At 44.7% G+C, this 20,959-nt stretch overlaps 1 protein-coding gene and 1 long non-coding RNA gene across 4 annotated transcripts in view; both read right to left on the bottom strand.

Moving 5' to 3' along the window:
- Positions 1-282: 282 nt before the first annotated feature.
- LOC122877897 lies at positions 283-5,648 on the bottom strand. The gene is made up of 3 exons (XM_044200088.1): positions 5,551-5,648; positions 4,410-4,697; positions 283-2,828 (listed from the first exon to the last, which is right to left on the bottom strand). Exons 1-3 carry the CDS (start codon positions 5,646-5,648, stop codon positions 2,345-2,347), a joined length of 870 nt encoding a protein of 289 aa, XP_044056023.1. The 3' UTR covers positions 283-2,344.
- Positions 5,649-8,244: 2,596 nt separating this feature from the next.
- Positions 8,245-20,959, bottom strand: part of LOC122877860 — a 34,213-nt gene continuing 21,498 nt past the window's right edge. The window contains exons 1-5 of one of the 3 annotated variants that reach the window (XR_006378364.1): positions 13,824-14,098; positions 10,922-10,976; positions 10,336-10,842; positions 8,720-8,902; positions 8,245-8,421 (exon numbers count right to left, since the gene is read on the bottom strand). This is a non-coding gene — a long non-coding RNA (uncharacterized LOC122877860). Of the gene's footprint in view, positions 8,422-8,719; positions 8,903-10,335; positions 10,843-10,921; positions 10,977-13,823; positions 14,099-20,959 lie in introns of those variants that run through there. The other 2 variants (XR_006378363.1, XR_006378365.1) reach the window with 2 other exon arrangements.

Raw genomic sequence — 20,959 nt, 5'->3', positions numbered from 1 at the left:
TTAGCTGCTAATCTGAAGCAAGATTAGTTGCTAAACGACATCATTAGCCAACCGAAACCAAATCACTGTTTTCACTGAGCTGAGAGACAAACATCGGCTAACCTGAGCTAATAAACTCATTCATCTCAACGTCATGTTTTACACATCGCCCCGTACGTTCAGGGGGAACAAAGGACTTCATTTAGTGTCTACAACATCTTTAATATATTCAACATGTTGAACTAGTTTCACAGAATATAAGAGAATAAGATCAAAACACTGATACTCGCGTTGAACCTCTTATTGAATTACCTGCATGAACACATTCTGTTATTAGCTCGTCTTAGTGCGCCTACAGGGATTTTGCTTTCTTTTAAAACGAACTAAAATACGTTTTACTTTTTGTAAAGAAGGTGAAAATTCACAGAAGCTGGAAGTTTACACTCTGGTAAGGTGTGAAGCTGTAATAATAGTAATATTAGTGTTGTTGTTCTCCAGGGAAACTGAGCTGCTGTCGAGGGTCTGCAGGCTCTGGGAGTCTCAGACCGGCAGCAGCTGGTCCAGCGAGGCCCAGCAGACTCTGACGGGACGGGGGGGGGATTGGGATGTGGGGGATGGGAGGCTGGAAGACGCCCAATTAGCAGCCAATCGTCTGCTTTTAATTAACCGGCCTGGATGTGTGTGTTGAGGACAGATTGCAGAGCTGCAAGTGGTCAGAAAGAGTTTGGAAACATCTGTCACTTTAATATTCAGCGAGCCAACCAGAGCGTGGTGGAGAATTCTGTTTGTATTGTTAGCGCTCATGTTTCTCCACATTAAGACCGCATTTCCCATCAGCCCCTCCCCGCCGCTAATGAGGATCAACATGCTGGAGGTGATTTGGTTTTTCCTTCATCGGCCTTTCACTCCTTCCACCATCTGCTGTCAGCAGAAGATGAGTATTAACTGCCCCAAAAATCAGTTTCAAACCGTCAGTTCCAGACGTACAATAAAGTACGAAGGTCAGGTCTCATCCGGAGCACGAGGCGCCTGGCGGAGCGCTTGAGTCACCCTCCGATTGGCTCCCTGCTTTCACTGCGCTGGTCTGTCTGACTAGCTACGGTAGCTAACCCGGTTCGCTTTTCTCAACACACACTATCTGCTTTCATGTCTCCATCGTAACTGAACGACTGGCTGTTTCTCCCCCCCTCCGTTTTTCTCTTGAAATTATAACCACATGTTCCGACTTCTCTGAATCTCATAGTAGTTTTTTCTAACAGTGGCCCTCGCTGTCCATATGAGTGGAAAACAATTACCAATAATCTGAATTTCTCCAGAGAAAAGAAACACGTTGAGTGTCTGGAAGCCTTCTTTCTGCTTTATCTGAATGCTGTTGTACTTTGTACTGATAGTGTGTTTCAGACATGTTTTTAGTCTGACATTAACACTTTTATCAGAGCTAGAAACTGAACACATGAAGGGGAATCAGTCTGTGTAATAAGACGAGATATCTGGACGGTGACTGTCCTGATCAGACTCTCAGGACTCTGCTGGATCCAGTATTTCAGACGCATCTTTCCCTAAACCTAACCAAGTAGTTTCTCCAACGGTCATATATGCTGTTTTGGGAGTCATTGGCAAACAGCCTATTCTGTCTTTTTGGTATGAGGACGTGTTGTCCACATCACTGATTATTACACACCAGAAGCGTGCAGTGGTGCCGGATGGGATTCCTCCTCCTCCTCCTCCTCCTCCTCCTCCTCCTCCTCCTCCTCAGAGACGTCGTGACATCCAGGGGTCGATGTTTTGGCTGCTGACAGCTTCCTGTTCTCTCCTTGTGGATAAACAGAAACTGATCAGACTCCAGACGAGACACAGGAAGAGAGATCCTGAGTCCTGAACCAGAGAGGAACTCTTGTCATCTAATCTGACACAGATTCTCTGATGTCCACCACAAATAAACATCCGGAAATCCACCAGAGAAGAAAGCCGCTGCAGAACCTGCCTGAGAATCCTGCTGTTTCTAAGTTTCCTTCAGTCTCACAGTGATCCAGAGACAGCTGTCTGTCCGTCCACGGGTCCACTGCAGACAGGAGCTGCTGACTGCTGGTTCGGCTGCTCTAACGGGACAGTTTGACTACATGTGAACACATATAGACTAAATCAACAGGTCTCGAGGTGTAGCCAACACTGCGCAGTTTGTCTGCGGGGGGCCCACAGTGTAAAGCACTAGAGGAAAGGTCAGAGGATCCCCACAGTCTTTAGGATTCATCCTCTGGGGTTCATGCACGCCTGTAGAAAATCTTAATCCATCCAATAGTCAGATGGACGTAATAGACCGACCAACCAACACGCAGACATCGCCCTCCACAGAGCCACTCGGAGTCTAAAAATAACGTCTTGACCTTCCCTTAAGGTCACGGGGGGGGGCAAACTGAATCCCACCGTGTCTTTCGTGATACTTTGGGACCTGGGTCACAGAGCAGGACTTTGTTATGACGGACCCACCAACGTCCAGGTGTGTCACGGACGTTGGTGAGAGACAAAACTCTCCCAGCGTCGTGTCCAGTCTTAACGTCTTCCTGTCTTTGTCCTGGTGAGAACTGAGCGTGCTCCGAGCTCCTTCAGGACAACAGAGAGACCGAACATGCGGCCTTGACTCGGACTCTGATCTCTCCTCGCACTCTGCCCCCTTCTGTTCTCCTCTCGGCTGCTCGGGCGGCGTATTGTTGTCCTGATGTGAACGCAGAACGCCGCTCGTCGCAGCCTTTCTCAGGTCGACTCCGAGGACACAATAGTCTTTTGTCCTGGAAACAGCGAACGCTTCCTGTCCTCCTCCGCTATCGCCCGGTCGCTGCAGCACAAACGACCTGCTGACAAATGGACAAAACCAGATGACAAACTGGGACAAAAGTCCTGGAAGCAGACAATGAGCTGCAGCTTGAAATATGGAATTATTTAATCGTCTTATCGCTTTGCAGAGACGCCTGCTGACATCCTGTTCACATCGAGGCTTTATTCTCACTCTGTTTCAGACCGTGCACACTCTCCTTCACACAGCAGCGTCTCACTCCTCGGGAGAAAACCAAATGTGTTGAAGTCGCAGTGAGACACTGCAGGACACCTGCACTGTTTCCGTTCAGCTCTTCCTGCAGTGGTGAAAGTGTCTCCGGCGAGTCCTGCGGGACATTCAGAGGGACTAGACTCGCTCGGACTGATGTCCTCAAATCTGGATTAATAAAAGCAAAACGAAGTGACAGGACAGAAGCGAGAATATGTCCGAATGTACAAATACGTACGCCTACAAATGTTACATTTCCAGACGTTTGTTGTTTGTTTGAACCAAATAAGTTTGGAAACGGTTTAGTTGCCGCTCTCAGTTTAGTATTTTGAAATAATTAATTATCCATCCATCCATCCATCTTCTTCCGCTTATCCGGGGCCGGGTCGCGGGGGCAGCAGTCTAAGCAGGGACTCCCAGACTTCCTTCGCCCCAGACACTTCCTCCAGCTCCTCCGGGGGGATCCCGAGGCGTTCCCAGGCCAGCCGAGAGACATAGTCCCTCCAGCGTGTCCTGGGTCTTCCCCGGGGCCGCCTCCCGGTGGGACATGCCCAGAACACCTCCCGATAATTATGATTTAATTAATATTGTGATTTTTTGTTTTTCTATCTCAAAATTTCACAACCCTTATCTTGTAAAACTTCAACTTTATTCTAATATTATTACACATTTTCTCATAAATGTACAACTCTGTCTTATAATAAGTATTTTCTTAAAATTACTGCTTTATTTTCATACCATTTAATCATCAAAATATTCCAACTTTATTCTCAAAGTGTCAAAGTAGACAGAGTTATGGAGAACACTCGTAGCTCGCACTCCGTCTGCGGAGGCCGCCGCCGCCGCGGTGCGAGCACAAAGCTTCTTGTCGCGGACTCACAATACGCACACGCACCCACAAACCCCTGCAAGTACATAATTCTTCTACACCGGCCTTCCTGCGTGTTTGCTGTCGATTCGTGCACAGCGCCCACTGCAGTGTGGGAGGGCAGCGACGGCTCCTTTCAGACAGCGAGCGGTCGCCGCTGCAGCTGCACGTCGTGCGTCGGCTCCCGGCTCAAACGGCCGAGCGCGTTGCCTCAACCTGTCTGAAAGCGCCTCGTCCGCTGCAGAGCAGACGGCGCTGCGTCCGCGGCCAGACCGAGCGCTCACACCAGATAACTCCTCAGGATGTGGTCCGGACACGGCGGCCTCCGGGGAACACTGAGAGTTTTCACTGGAAGTCTGGCTCTGCTCTGTCTGCAGCTTCCCGACAAGTTTCATAACATCTTTCTTCAAGGCTTAGATATTCTGCATATTTGAAATGCTGCACACACACACACACACACACACACACACACACACACACACACACACACACACACACTCACACACGCACACACACACTGACCATGTAAGGCCGTGCTGGTTCTGTGTTTCAGTGTCGTTGTGAGAATTCTTTAGCCGTTTCCTACGGACGCTCTGTTCCCTCTGCAGCCTCTCAGCCCTGCAGACTTCTGGGAAAAGAGGCCTCCTGGCATGTGACAGGCCTCCGGGATCTGGACCTGGATCAGAGAGAGATTGAGTGTGTTTACAGCAGCCGGGTTCAGACTGTCCGCTAACATCGGAAAGTGAACATGACGTGACTCTCTGGCTGTAAACTACAAACTGCCGCAGGTTACTGGAGCTCAGTCTCTGTCTTCACTTTCACTTGATGCAGAAACATGAAGTTTAAAAGAAACACGAGCAGGGAGATTTACAGAGGGGGAGTACTCAGATCCTTTACTGCAGTAAAAGTACTAACACACTGAAAACACTCGTCCTGCACTGAAAGTGTTAATGAAGTAAAAGTATAATCAGGAAAATGTACTTGATCGGTTTGGAAAACTGGTGAAAACGGTGAGAAACGCCGTCACGACGACCCAGAGCCCAAAGCGACGCCTTCGCCGTGTCGTCATGTCCGACCGACAGTCCGAAGCTCGACGTTATTAACAAACATCACAGTTATTACAGTCGTTCAGAGGAAAAGCAGCAGATCTGCACATCTGAGGAGCTGCAGCCAGGAAGGGATTTACAGGAGAAACGACTCCAAACATCAAAACAGTTAATAATTCATTTTCTGTCAGTCGACTAGTCGTTTCAGCTGAACGTATAAACTGTTGGAGTTTAATTTATATGTTATAACTTCATATGTTTTGTGTGTAAAAATCTTAATTAGTAACTAAAGTGTAGAGAAGTAGAAAGTGGCATGAAAAGAGAAGACTACGAAGATTACTAAGATTTGTACTTCGGCACTTGAGTGACTGTACTGGAGCTTCGCTGATGTTTACAGCTGCACACTAACACACCTGCGTGGCCTCCAACAGAACATCTTCGTCATCTGCCTCCACAGTACTTACAGCCAACACGTTGCTGATGTCACACCCTCCGTCCTGCTGATGTCATCATACCTGTGGATGCGTCCCTGTGCAGGCAGGCTGCAGGTTAGCTCAGGTGAGTCTTTGCTGTGGTTGTGACCTTAACAGGCCTTTATACACCTGCTTCACACCGACAGAGCCGGAGCACATTCACGTGTTTTGCTGGAGGCAGCGAACATGGAGGAGCCGACCTGCACGACCGGCTGCTCCACCTGAGCTGCTGAGATCTGCATCGACCTCGTTAACCTGGAATCCGGCAGAGGCCAGTTTACAGTAAGAGCGAGGCGACAGAAGCTGTAGGATCAGGCTGCAGAATTAAAGGAGCGTCCTGGTGTTCTGAGCGTTTCGTGCAGTAATGCAGACTTTTCTAAAAACTGTTCAATCTTTCACTACCTCAGGTTTTTGCATATTACACAGATATTGTACATTTATATATATATACATAACTGTATGTCTTCCTTGCAAATTTAATTTAGTTTTCCTTTTTTATTTCTTCCCTCAGTGCTACTTTTATATACTTTGTTCTATTTCATTGTTTTATTTTAATTTAAATAATTAATATTTGTTCATAGCCTGCATGTTCTGTGTGTGCAGCGTGGACGAGCTACATATTATGACAATATAATGACAATAAAGCTGAACCTCCAACCTTGAAATCACAGACCTGAATAATGAAAATGATTTTACTTCCCAACACGCAGTAAGAGTCTGCAGCCATGACGGCTGTGTGAGGCTTTCTGAGGAGGCAAGTTCAAGTCTTCAGCACAATAACGTGAGATTTCATGGTAACTAACAAACAGGACTGAAAACAGAAAGGTGACGCTACACAGTGCAACTATAATAAACTACAGCAGCTCCGTCACATAACAGAAACAGGAAGTGCTCACGTGCTGACAAGTTAAAAATTACAACAGACGTCTGTTCCGCTCCGGAGTCAAACGCCTAAATACACGAGCGTAAGTGTTTGTAATGTTGCTCATCAGCTGTGTCACTGAGTCAGCCTGGAGGATTAGCAGTGCTAGCATGCTAATGATGATGAGACCAGGAGGACGTCTGTCGGTGTGTGTGTGTGTGTGTGTGTGGCCTGCAGGCGTCCTCCTGCTGTTTTGAACCAATAATGACTGTTAGCATTAGCATTAGCCTCCTCCCTGAAAGCACACAGAGACGAATGCACTTCAACATTCGCTGCACTGCAGAACGCAGGAGGTGGACGGAACAACAGGAACACCTTGACCTTCGTCCCAACACCACAAACTGCAGTCTGAAGCAGCGTCCTGTCAGGGTGAAGCGGATTCTTTCGACACACTGAAGCATAATCACCAGACGGCTGCAGAAACGAGGTCTTTTCTGCCCACACCGGTTCAGAACACAGAGTCCTGATCAGGTGACAGTTTCCAGTCTTGGTTATAGAAAGGCCTTTGAGTTTTAAAGGGTCAAATTACCAAAAAAAAGGTTTTGGTTTTATTTGTGCAGATATTTCTGTCTCCACCACAATACGATGGAGGCATAGTCCCAGAATTACGTTTTCCCTGACGGTGCCCAAAACATAATCTATATATAAAGCCTTCAAACTGCACAAAGCATGTCACATGATCGTGTAATATCACGCCGAATGTCCACAGGGAACGTTTCACAAGTGTTTTCAGGTTTTACAAACTTAAATACACATTTGCAGCTTTGTTTTCTTCTAACCTTCTCTGCGATCCATTGATTTTAAATGTCAGTACAGTGTGATGTCATTAACCTCTACTGACGATGTCGGGATCATAAAATAGTGATTTTATCTGCAGTTCAAACAGACCTCAGTGCAGCTTTCTAACTCTCACTGAATCAGTTTGTGATGGCGTGTGTGATGTGCGACTGCTCCAGGCACAATGTGTAATATTAATTTAACCATGATCCTCTGCTCTGTTACTGCGATGATTTTCACTGTTGACATTCTGAGAAAAACCAGCAGCTGTGCAGTTACTGCGTGTGTGCGTGCGTGTGCAAGGTGCGACAACATGCACGTGTTGCATGTGTGTGTCCTCAGGTGTGTGTGCGTGTGTTCTCTCTGTGAGTCTTTTTGTCAAACCGTTTGAGTCCTTAGCTCAGGTGTGAGAGTCTCCTCCGGACCTGTGGAGAGGTCAAAGGTCAGAAGGAGAAACAGCTTCCTCTGTTCTCTTCGTCTCTGCTGCTTCTTCCTGTTTCACTGATGACATTTCAATCAGATTGCGTGTGTGTGTGTGTGTGTGTGTTCAGCCTGCAGATATAATTTGCTTTTACTCACTGTTTGCTCCTCTGTGTGTACTGACAGTAAACTGACCTGAACTCAGTGTCCTGTAGGTTCAGTGTGACTCAGTGTTTCTGTCTGTGCAGCTGTAACACGAAAAACAACCAAAATGGCTAAAAAAAATCTAGAAAAGAACCAAAATAGTGAAAAGATTCTGAGACCTAAAAACTTTACTAAAAATCTTTCAAAAAAGAACTGAACGGCACCTAAAACCGCTTAAAAACTCACTGAAAACCGAACTAAAAAGCGGCCAAAACCCCTTAAAAACTAAATAAAACCGTATTAAAAACTTAAAATAAAGACAACTAAAAATGTTCTAAAATCCCTCAAACACTCACTCATGATTTTACTTATGTAAAACCTTTAAAAAACACTAAAAGCATTTCAAATTCATTAAAACTCTGTAAAACTTTACTCAAAACCATAAAAATCAACAGCAAAAAACTGAACTATAAAAACTATAAATATGATCTCAAGTAAGTTTAGTGCATTGAAAATACAGCAGAGGTTTACATTTTTTTTTTTATTACTATTATTATAGAAAGCACAGTGGCCAGTTTCAACATAATCTTTTATTTGCTGGATTGATTTAAATGCAACGTAGCTGGGAATATTGCCAATTTTTAGTTACATATATGTAATATTTGATTTTTGTCCTGAAAACATGCAGCTTCTGAATCCAAACCACCGGTCACACGACAAACTTGTTATTGGTTTAAATCTGCACATGGGATCTGTCGAAGAGAAGAAAACATCACCAGCGTTATACCATTTCCTTAAAAAACAAAGATGAATCTTTTACATGAAACAGTAAAACACAGTAACATGTAGGGAGACAGTGTGGGCGAGGAGCTGTAAGGAGTTGCGGCTGTTGTGTTGAGGAGGTGAGGAGGAGTTGGGGAGCACGTCTGCAGGAGAACATAGAGATGTAAGAGGAGGAGGAGATGGAGAGGAGGAGCACAGGAGGTGAAAAGGAGGCGTGCAGAGAAAGATGAGACAGGGTGTAAACAAAGTGTCCAGAAAGATGCGTACACAAAGAGGCGTGTGGTCGAAGGAGGTGTAGATGAGGTTCGTCACAATGACTCCTTTCTGCTTCATCCAAAACGATGGTCGGCTTTTCCCTCCACCTTCCAGTGTGGACGTTCACAACAGATCTTTCCGAGCAGAAACCAACTCTCACTGCTGTGCACATATATGATAAAGTGCAGCATCCGTCTGTATGCAGATGATGCAGTTATTTACAACTCAGTTTAAACGACAGAGGAACGTCAGCAGAGTCTAACAGAGGGTGCAGAAAGATCTGCCTTGTTGATTAGAATTCATAAACTGTCACTAAACCCTCAAAAACCTAAATCTAAATTCTGTGAGCTCTCAAATACTCATTCATTCATTTTTTAATGCGACTCGTGTGTAATACTAGATAGTACTGCTTTAAAGCTCCCTGTAAACAAACTAAAGTTTCTGTTTACATTCAGTATTGCTCACCAGAACTTATTAAAAAAATATTTTGTTTAGATTCCAAGTTTACTTGCTAACTTCTTGCTACGTCTGTTGGATGAAGATGAAATGCAAAGGAGATGAAGAGGAAGAGAGGGATGATTCAAGGAGTTTTAGAGGGATAGAAAGACGAGGTGCGTGGTTGAAGGAGGAGGTGGAGCAGGTGTGAAGTTAAAGAGGAGTAGAGGAGGAGTACGTCTCCTCCCTCCATGTCTCTCCTCCTCCTCCTCCTCCCAGTGAGATGAGTCAACAGGACAGAGCTGAGTCACAGAACATCCTGCTGACAAACACACACATGCAGCTACACCTGATTTCATTTTAAAAGACCAAATAAAAAATTTCATAAATATTTCAGCAGTAAGCGAGAAGGTGTGCCAGAGTTCTTCTAAAGTTGCAGCTTTCTTCGTGTAAATCCAAAAGCTGCATTAAAATATCTTAATTGAAAATGTGGTCGATGTAATCAGGTAAGTAAGGGTAGTCATTAAGGGCTATAAAACATGTAACACTTAAACTATACTATCAGTATATATTACTATATATGTAAAAATACACGTAATGCTTGTGTTACCATATTCTAATATTTACAACGCTCTGAGGAAGCAGTGGCTTTAAATTTCCCCATTATGCACCAGTAAGCTCAGTATTTAAAACAGGTGAGTGCATAATCTTCGCGGGTCTTCTGGTTCCTTAAAAAGTAGTTCATATATATATATATATATATATATATATATATACACACAGTACATTTTAATAAACAGTCCAGACTGTCATTGCAGGCAGTGACTAGCAGGAAAATGAAGGAGCATTAAAGAGTAAATTACATGTACAGTCACTTTTTTATCAGTGGATCCTGGTCTCAGTCTGCAGTGTTTATTACAACACGAGTTATTTCCCTTTTTCCAGAGAAAATCCAGTAATTCTGTCCTCTGGACCCCAAAACATCTGCGAAACATCTGTGATGAAACCTGAGACACGTTCAGTGAGCTGAACTTTATTGAATGAAATGATCCTGAGAACAAAGCGGTCCAGGACAGAGAAAACAGAAAGAAGCTCAGAGAGAAGACAGGAAACTAAATAATTGAGTAAAAGAAAAAGCTGAATAATAAATAGCCTATAAAGTTAAATAAATGTTATATCTGTGTGGTAATTACCTTTAACTTTGTTTGGTCGTGCATCTTTCCTCATCCCTCCCGTTACACCCTGAACCCTAACAACCTTTATTCATAAAGCCAAATGTGCAAAATCACTACCTTTATTTACAGTCTTTAAAAATGATGAACTGCTAGAAAGTTTGATTTCTTACAGAGAATTTTAGCCATTTGTCTCGACTGGTCTTCGGTTTTGGCTTCTGTAATGTTGCTGTTGCTGTTGCTGTTGTTTGCGTGTGTGTGGATGTGGGCTGTGACGAGTCCTGGACTAAATCAGCAGGTCTGGGGGAGGTTCGGCTGCAAACACGCTGCTAACACGCTAACACCTGAGTCATCAGATAAATATCAGCATCAGGGGCAGGATGATGAAGAGTACGTTCACACCCTTGTGTCCAAACACTGCCTGGGAGACCGGGAGAGGCGTGCTATTCTTAGACACACAGCGTTGGCATGCTGGTGTTTCCCAGTGCAGACAGCTGAACTACAGCAGTTTCAATGTATTTCTCAATACTGAAAGAGAACACAACAACAACAACAATTACTTCTTTCTTTTTTCACTATTTTACTGTCTTTTCTCACACAAACTCACCACCAGCAGACTTGAATCCGCAGCCTGTTTCCATTTGTGTGTTTGGGAATAAAATCTGTGAAAAACAAAGCAGTGAATTATTCCTGCAACATCATATCGTAACACATTTATCACAGTACAGTGGGAGCATTCATGTCACGAGCCTCTGACTGAGAAACACTTCAGCTGTAAAAGCACAGAAGCATTAGCATGGTGGTACTGTGTGTAAATCTGCAAAGTAACTTGTAACTAAAGCTGTCAGACAAAAACACATTTCCCTCTGAGACGCAGCGGAGCAGAAAGTAGCCGAAAACGGAAATACTCAAGTACAAGTACCTCAAAAAAGTACTTAAGTCAAGTACTTGAGTAAAAGTCCTTAGTTACTTTCTACCAGTGGTCTGTGTGAGTGTGTGTGTGTGTGAAGTTTACAAGAAATAAACTCAGTTGTGAGAAACTAGAAACTGAAACCCATTTCACTACTTCCTTTTGTGTGTGTGTGTGTGTGTGTGTGTGTGTGTGTGTGTGTGTGTGTGTGTGTGTGTACAGCGTGAGGACATTTTTGGAAAGTGAGGACATTTTGGTCCTCACAACTTCAAAGAGCTGTTTGAAGGTCGGGGTTAGACATTTAGTTGTGAGAAGGAAATGCATTATGTCAGTGAGGGTCCTCACAAGTATAGAAGTACAAGGATGTGTGTGTGTGTGTTAACCACACTTGAATTCATGTCCAGTGTTTGTGTGCTTCAACACTTCCTGTCGTGGCGTCTGGGTTTTAAAACTGAGCGTGGACACACAGAGAAATATCACGTCACACATCGCACTATTGATTAATTAGTGATGAAATGGTTACCAGTTTATTTTTAATTCTGGTTTCACTTCACTAACTGCTGTGTGTCCTCAGTTATCTATGAAAATATCCAATAATGTGAGCAGCTGCTTCATCACTGAATGAAGAGGGAGGAGGTCAGAGGTCATGGACCAGGAGTCCGTGGACGGCCGCAGACAGAAAGATCAAGGAGGACGTTCACGTCTGACGCCACTTTACACGGAGACCGGGTTACCGTCCCCCCCCCCGGTCTCCCTTCACCCGGCCCTGTTCAGTCACTCATTTCAGTCCCAGAGTCCAATGAACGCCAAAGAAGTCGCCGCGATCGGAGGATCGGCTCGAGGAGGAGCTACTGTGACCGACTGGCGCTAGTTAGCGGTTAGCTCTCTGGCTAACGCGGGAGACTGAGGAGTCAACCTGACTGTAGCTGCTGTGTGCAGATGTTGTGAGCCGTTTGATGGACTACCGATGAACGCCATTTACAAATAACCAACCAAGCTAACGTGCTAACTATGATCATTTTGAAGCAAACATAAATGTATATGAATGCAGGAAATAAGAGTCGGACTCCACACAAGTCTGCCCTGTTCACTCTCAGGATGTCATGGCTCCAGATCCTGATGAATCCTGATTTTACGGCTCTCTTTGGTTCTTATTGCTCAGTTTTTTTGGTCTCAGTTCACTTGGATCTGGATCGAGTGGGTGTAGTATTTGAAACCTCAGAACCAGAACAGACCCATTAGACCCGGGTCCCTCCCGGGAGCTGTGATTACTGCGACTGTGTGTCAGCGTTTAGTGGTTGACGTCTGGAAGGAGTCGAGGAGCGCGTGGCAGGAATCACTTGTTGTGGTTCACCCCGCCACAATAAAAGCCCCCCTCCCCGGTCTCTGAGCTCTGTGAGTGACTGATACTGAGCCTTTCATCACTTCACTCCTGCAGCTGACTCATCCTGCGTTGGGTCGACTCCCCGCTGTCCTCCATCTCCTGACAAACTGTTAGTGAGTAACTCCTGTGTGACTCCACTCAGACCCCCAGCTGCAGGGTGGAGGGGGGGCGGCTGGAAGGAAATGAGAGGTTTGAGCAGAAAGAGGCTGATAAGGAAAAGACTTGCGTTTCCTGTGATCTGGTTTACTGACTCAGATCAAAGTCTGTGGTTTGGATATAAATTAACGCAAAGTGAACGTGGAGCTTAAAGACTCAAACTGAAGTAGTTAGATGACTGCTGCTCTTTCTGTTTCACGCTCTTTTGATCGGTAAAGGAGGTTCAAGGAATTTATATTGTCGTGTGTGTTAAAATGTCACCATTTCACTGCTGCGGTGGGGAAACATCTGGCCCCCAACAGAAACATCTGGCCCCCTGCTTCCCTTTTATATCCAAACTCGTACACGCTTCTTCGGTAATCTACTGTAGATAACATCCCGACAGTTCTGACCTCGCAACAGACACGGCGCTTAAGTAAAGTCTAATAAACCATTAGTTGTTTCAGCAACGGTACTTTCATTCACCCATAAACGAAGCAGGTCAGTTTATCATTCGTGGAAGATCAATGGATGCCGATGTGTGTTGACAGGAGCTGCTGTAACACTTACTAACGGGGGAAATCTGCCCGAATAAACAACCGCGAAGAAGCCAAAACTCCGGCAACACTTGCAGAATAAAGAACGATGTTATTGTCGGACCAGAAACACAGAATCCTAAAGCAGCTGCATAAATCCACGCCATTGTTAAATGAATTCAGAAAAACAACCAAACGGGCCACGTTTGGACCGACCTGCCGCACGATGAAGCCATGTGTTTCCACACGTTGTTCTTCTTCTTCATGTCCTAAAATAGAAACTTTTATAGTTTTATAGTTTTTTTTTTCTCATGTTTGTCAGTGCCCCTTCTCTTTATCTCAAATCAAAGGTCACACATTCGACTGCTACCCCCCCACCAGAGCTACATATCGCATCAGCAGCCTTTTCCCACAACAGCTTTCATTTGAATGCATATAAAGTTTACAATAAAAACATGTGCACTGTTCAGAGCCAGCAGTGAGTCACGCGGCTGCGAGGGACTTAAATAGATTATTTCACTTTCTCACACTGACGGTGACTCACAGCTTCGATGTTTCAGATTCACAACTCTCCGCTTTCTCCTCTGACTGAAGTCTGGAGCTGATTCAGTTTGTTTTCAGGATTGAGAAACAGACGTGCGAGCGTCCTGGGATCGTCCTGTCAGAACACGACGAGCTTCGTCGCTCTGATTCAAACCCCTCGGCGGGTTTTTAGTCATTTCTGTGGTAAAACAGTCATCGCAAACTGCTTCATGTCATTACAGTCAGCACCAGGAGGATTCTGGGAAATGAACTGAGGGTTTAATGGCAGTGAGGTCTAATTTTACTAAACGTCTTGGCTCAGGAGGAGTCAACTTGGTAACACAGAAGACGCCGACTCTTTCTGCTCTCTTTTAACACCCGACAGGTTTCTCAGTGAAGCTTTCGTCACTGCTGCCTCGCGTCATCGCAGAACGAAGCTTTAACAGTTAAAAACAGAGACTTGGAAAAGTCGTTGGCTTAAAATACAGTGAAATCTAAAATAATATAATATATAGGATAATGTTGATGTTCAGGTGAGCAGCGTAGCTGTAGGGACAGTGATGTTGGTTGGTTGTTCTGTCTGTATATATATGGAGACATACAAGTCTGTTTGTCTGTCCAATGCTTTGTTCCAGTTATTGTTCTGTTAGTCAGCTAACATGCTAAATATTAGCTAGCAAATATAAAAATAAAAGACACTTTGGATCAAAGCAAAAAATCTCAATAACATTAACATGTTAGCATTCTTATGTTAGCAAGCTAATATGCTAAACATGCATTACACCGCATTTATTTTGTCCAAACGTAACTTACAATAAGTGGAACCCACATGTCATCAAAATGTGTCATATGCCCAAAGTTAAATGCTAAATGTTGTAATGTTAACATGCTAAACATTAGTATGGATATGTTAAACATTGCATGCTAAATATTACCATGTTAACATGCTAGTCCAACACTTGGTCCAGTTTTTGCAGTTCCAAAACATTAGCATGTTAACGTTAGCGTACAGGCTAAAATAAGCAAGCTAACATACCTAAATCCTGCAAGAACGTGAACTGTTGTGTGTTCTTGTGCCAAAACAAACATGGACGCCAACTAGCAGCTAGCACTGTTTGTATGCAGCAACATTTGTGTTTGGTGAGATCCTGGAGGTGTGTAGGACTGTAGAGCCCACAGGGGGGAACTTTGTAAAGCCAAGCTAACTTCAGGTAAAGCTATATTTACAGGTACGTCTCCTTCAACCAAGACCCGGTCCAACTAACCCAGATTGGAACAGACCCGGTTCAACTCGGTCACATAAGTCGTCACAAATCAGATTCCTCGTCAGATATACAGTCACGTACAAATCTCGCGAGACTTTCGCAAATCCAGGGTTGCCATCTAGACACGACCAGGTTGTTTAGATTTTTTTTGTAGCCACAAATGCTACGTTGGTTAACAGAGATCGCGGTTAGCTAGAGGAGCTCTCTGCTCACACTGAGCCTCGTTCTGACGTCAGCGTTACTAAGCAGAGTTTTATCATCGCTAAATTAAACCAGGTTGCACCTCATGAACTAGTTCTCACGTAGAGATTATTGTTACTAATATTTACAGCCACTAACTGCCAGGTGCAACTGACAAAGCTAACGTTAGCATGCTAACACCTGAGCCGTTTAGAGTGAAGAGTAAAAGAGGTGATCTGGAGTTCGGTCGACGTTTCTGACCTGAAATTTGATAAATGATGTTTAATAACGACGTCTGGACGATATTAAATTTCATTTCACTAACAAATACCGAAATAATTTACTAAAGATATGTTAGCCTTTAAAACTGTTATGCTTAAGTTGTGCTAGCTTGTGATGCTACAGTGACTTCCTGTTTACATAGTTGATTGCTCCTGATTGGACAGCGCTACAGGTGTTTCCTAGCAACAGATTTACTCGCTGAGGCGTTTCTTAAGTTTTAATGACCTGATTTAATAAAGTCGTCACTGAGAGCTCAGGAAGGACGATCAGAGCTGATCTCCGAGCTGATCGGTTTCCTGCTGTCTGATAACAAACGTTTTGCTTCATTCAGAATCAACAGAAACACATTTGCGGATGTTTTATTGGGGCGGACTGAAGCTGGCAGAGTCACGCGGCAGTTTGTGAGTGAAAGTTCGAAACATTACGCAACAGTCTGAACGTCTGCTGGATCAGACCATGTTTGTCCCGTCCAGATGTTGGAAATCTGTTGTTTATCTGGACTGAGACATAACTTCAGTCTGTGTGTGTGTGTGTGTGTGTGTGTGTTTACGCTGTTGTTCAGACAGTAAAGGAAGACAGTGTGTGTGATTAAACAGAGGGAGAGTTCCTGTCTGGGTCTCTGTTGTGTCTCTCGGCTCTGGGTTTTCCCCTCTCTGACTCACCCTTATTTCTCTCTGAAACTCTGCTGTTGCTAAAATCATCTCAGTAAACCCTCAGCGCAAATCTGACTCATTAGAAAACGCCTCTAAATGAATAGCATTCTTGTTTTTTAAGGGTTTTGTCACTCTCATTTTATTAGGAAACACTAGTTGAATCTGTAAAACGTCAGTTTTCATTTTAAATCACGAGTGTGAGGATGGAGTTGAAGCTGTGTGTCGTTGCTTCTGCGTGAGCTATTTAAACTGGATTTGAGCGTGTGTGTGCTTGTGTCTCTGTGTAGCTGCGTACTTGAGACTATTTTTACTAAAACAAAGACGCATTTTGTGAACAACTGTCCAGATATAGTAACTGGACTGTACTTGTACGGCGCCTTTCAAGTCTTCCGACCGCTCAAAGCGCTTCACACACTACACATCACACTCACACGCTGATGGCAGAACTGCTCATCAGTACAAAGAAACCAGCTAATCAATAACGCACCGAAGGCACAGCCCTCGGGAGCAATTTGGGGTCAAGTGTGTGACCCGAGGACACGTCGACGTGCGGGCCGGGGGAAGCCGAGCCTTCAACTCTGGACACCAAACTCTCCTGACGAGCAACTGTGTTAGAAAAAGTCTGGTTCTTTGATAAAAAGTCAAAGCTACAGAAGCCTGTGGTGGTCGACTACGACTCCCAGGGTGCAGTTCACTAGCAGACAGCCGATCGCAGAGCTTCACGTTCTCAGTGGAAACGTGATAAAGCAGTTTTAATCGGTCGGATTCTGGCTTCTTCTCCACAGCAACAGCAGCTGAGGCTCATGGGTATTGTAGTATTTATAAATAATTCCAACAGGTGGTCAGAACATGAACCTGTAGTCTGGTTACATAAACCAGGAGACCACCCGCCCCCATCCCCCTGTGCGACCCCGCTGTCGAGTTCCCACTTTATTCTCTAATCGTGTCACTTTCATATTTGATATTGTGCTTCCTGACCTGCAGCGCTGGCTTCACCTGTCTTTGTATTTCTACTGTGTTCACCGCTGTGCACCAAAATACCAGAGCACATTCCTCGTGTGCGTAAACCTGCTTTCAGTAACGCTGGTTCGGATTCGGAGACTCCAGAGTTCCCGTGTGGATGAAAGAGCTGACGAGAAGCGAAGCGAAGCGCCAGCTGCTCCCGCCGCACGCCTCGGTTTCTTTTCCAAACACAACCTGCTTCACAAACGTCCGTGACCTCAGGCCTTCTCCTGCCGCTGCTTCTCGGCTCTCTTCCAGTTTCACCGCTCGTGTCGGCTCTGGTTAATGAGCACCGTGACTCAGTGGTTTCTCCGGTTTGGTTTCAGGTGCCGAATCCAAAAAGTCTTTCATCCCGCTGGCAGTGAAAGGAAGGAGGCGTGGAGTCGAGGGCGGAGCCCACCAGAGAACGAGGACAGTTAGGAAAGTCTTTATTTATGCAAATGAGTTACGCAGAACTTCATTTCAGTTAAAAGAGGTGATCTGGTTTCGGTCGACGTCTCTGACCTGAAATTTGATAAATGATGTTTAATAACGACGTCTGGACGATATTAAATTACATTTCACTAACAAATACCTAAATAATTTACTAAAGATATGTTAGCCTTTAAAACTGTAATGTTTATGTTATGCTAGCTTGTGATGCTACAGTGACTTCCTGTTTACATAGCTGATCGCTCCTGATTGGACAGCGCTACAGATGTTTCCTAGCAACAGATTTACACATGACTAAAGTCTTTAGTTTCTTAAGTTTTAATGACCTGATTTAATAAATCACACTTCAGTCCATGAATGTGAAACATATGAACACTTCCTTTAGTTTCTCTGCGATCAGCACTACGTCACATGGTTCTGTTGAGGAAATGATGTCCGCTAACATTAATCATGCAGACGTGGCTTCGTGAAAGAATAGGCTTTTCAAAACTTTGAGGGCAAGTCACCTTGTTGTTGCCAGCTAGGTTTATCATGTAGGCTACGTACGGGCCACCTGTTAAAAATCACCTGGCATGCCCACTTGTTTGGAAACGGGTCTCGATACAACCGCAAACTCGTTGTGTCGTACAATTCTGGGAAATCGGACGCACGCAATATCAGCTTTTCCTCCATTTTGCCTTCGCTTCTGCGCCCGGCTGCCTCGTGTCTACTGGCCACACGAGGACTGATGGGAAATAACGGCTTTCGGAGCGCAGCGACGTGTTTGAGGGCCTTCAGGAGCAGAAACTGGCTCATGGTCCTGATTGATTTCCAATGCAAATCACGTCCTTTCACGACTCTCAAACGACTCAAAGTGTCTTTGTTCTGGACTCCCAGCTGACCCGGGTTCGCTGCGTGTTTATTGGTTGTTGATGATCTCATTAATTACAAACTTCTGCTAAAAACAGTAAACAAACAAACACCAACTGAAGCAAAGTGGAGAATCCAAAACCTCAAACCACAAGACACGTTCTGTCCCCGACTGTTTTATCAGGACGTTGTGAAAACTTGTTGTTTCCAGTTTTGATGAATTATTTTCATGTTTCTTTACATTTCTCTTATTCTCGGGGGGCGGAGAGTGGAGGAGCTTCCTGCAGGTGCTCAGGTGTAACTGTTTTCTGTCGATTGGTGATCACATGACGTGTCCTTTAAAAGACAACAGCCTGCTCTGACAGACCTCCTGCCGAAACAGCAGATTTGCTCTTTCTCTCCTGCCTCGTGCAGACGCTGCAGAGCAAACAGCTAAATTAAGTTACGAGACGTTTCGCTCCTCGGCCGCTTGAATCTGTAGGACGTTTGATAAACACGGGCCAGGTTTCTGTCAGGTGTACTGTGAACATTCATCATCCTGAGGGGTTTGGGTTCCTCTGCCGCCATCAGAACAAAATTTAAACATGCACATAAACTTTTGCTAAAAATATCCAGTTTTATTAAAGTCATTAACTCTCAGCCTATCAGACTGAGCTGTGGCGGTTTGTTCCACCTCAGCTCCACGCTGACTCCGCCCGTCTCAGCCTAAATGAGGCTCTTCTGGCTCCAGACATGTGGTAAACCCAAACTGCAGACTTTAATCCGTCTCTCCAGAAACCAGAGAGGGACCACACAGACTCTGCAGACTGGATTCATACAGTCTGCCTCCCACTCAACATTTACAGACAGTGATTCAGGCGTCTGAGAGGTGATTCCTCCACCAGGGTCCAGTCAGAAATCAGACGCTTTTACGGTATTTTCATTTTTCAGACTCAGCAGAGTTTTCCCTGAACTTCCTCCAGTCAGTTTTCTGTCTGCAGATTTCCCTCCTTCTCCCTGCAGAGCTGTTAAACTGCGTCTCCTCTCAGACTCCCGCTGCCAACCGTGCACTCTCCACATCACAGGCTGCAGGCAAACCGTTTCCATAAATGGATTTTCTTTTCATGTTTGGAGACGGAGCTGCAGCCGGCCGGCCGGCGGAGCTGCTGCCGGATGCTTTTCTGGGCGTTGCATTCCTGCGTCCTGAGCAGCCGGAGAGGAATGTGAGGAATGCGGCTGGCATGTGACAACACCGACAGTTCAGGAACATCTGAGTCCACAACAACACAGCCGTCAGACTCACTGCAGGGATTAACGCTGCGTTGCACAGTCAGACTGTCTGCGTCTGTGCAACACAACATATTTTGCACATCTTTGTTTTAAACACAGTGCAGCTCTTTTCTTCTTAAAACAGGTATATTATATATATATGCACTACATTTATTTATTTAAGCTTTAGTTCATTTGCAGATTCAGACTATTCATACAAATTATAATCAACAAATAAATAAATGATGTATTATTACAGACGAAGCTTCCCAGCAGAAGCTACAGTCATTAAAACCAGCTGATCGACACATGAATGCATCAATAATTAGAATCCAGTAATATAACACATATTATTCTGCACGATCACTTTACTTCTGGTGCTTTAAGTTTATTTTGCTGCTGGGACTTTTGTACTTTGAGTAAAACATGAATGAATTACTTTTCCTTGTCACAGAGTGTTTCTTCACTGTGGTTTCTGCAGACAGACGGAAACGTTCCCCCGCTGGAACATGAAACCTCCAGAGCTGGACTTGTATTGTGTTTAGTCTTATTTCCACACAGTGACATTAGAGCGAGACGTCCAGCGGTTCGTTGTAATTATGGAGGTTTTCACCCGATTTGTTCCCATGAAAATCCGACGTCTTGACTGGTTTAGATCCTGTGAAGTCTGCGGTTTGATCTCTTGACTCTGACAAAACAAAGCTGCCTCCCAGATGACGATGACCCCTCTGACCCCCGGCAGGGTCGACAGCTGGGGGCAAACTTACACCTCGAGGCCTTCAGAGCTGGAGAAACACCAAACTCAGAGGTGTCGCCTCTGAAACGCACTTCACCTCTGAAAGATAAAAACACCGATTTCTACTGAAACTTACGCTCGTGTGCAACTTTACAGCTGGTCGATCGATCGATTAGTTGATCAGCAGAAAATTAATCAGCAGCTACTTTAATATTAGTGATTTCATTAGTTTTAGTCCATTATAATGATTACAAGAAATCCAACAGTTCCATTTAAATAATTAGGTAATGGAGGAAGATACGTTCTGCATTATTTTAATGGACCATTTATCGAAAATCCTTTCTGCTCTTTTAGTCTCTGAGCTGTGAAAGAGGAACACCGCCGTGTCGTCTCGCCCCTCGCCGTTGTACACAGACGCACGGGGCCGCCAGAAAGGAAGTCAGGTGACGTAGTGTAATGAGCGACATGAAGAGCGAGAAAGCGAGGTTCGTTGTTAAAAGTTACGTTATGT

This window comes from Siniperca chuatsi, linkage group LG6 (assembly GCF_020085105.1).
Source record: "Siniperca chuatsi isolate FFG_IHB_CAS linkage group LG6, ASM2008510v1, whole genome shotgun sequence".
In the NCBI taxonomy this organism is placed as follows: domain Eukaryota; kingdom Metazoa; phylum Chordata; class Actinopteri; order Centrarchiformes; family Sinipercidae; genus Siniperca; species Siniperca chuatsi.
This window is presented reverse-complemented; position numbering and strand designations above follow the sequence as displayed.

What these genes read in the sequence shown, in the direction of transcription:
- LOC122877897 (XM_044200088.1), bottom strand. Translation starts at nt 5,648, where the DNA reads ATGCAGATCTCAGCAGCTCAGGTGGAGCAGCCGGTCGTGCAGGTCGGC. An exon ending in CGTGAATGTGCTCCGGCTCT is followed by an intron (nt 4,698 to 5,550) that starts GTCGGTGTGAAG and finishes GTGAAAGTGAAG; the next exon opens with ACAGAGACTGAGCTCCAGTA. An exon ending in AACCAGCACGGCCTTACATG is followed by an intron (nt 2,829 to 4,409) that starts GTCAGTGTGTGT and finishes ATTTGTCAGCAG; the next exon opens with GTCGTTTGTGCTGCAGCGAC.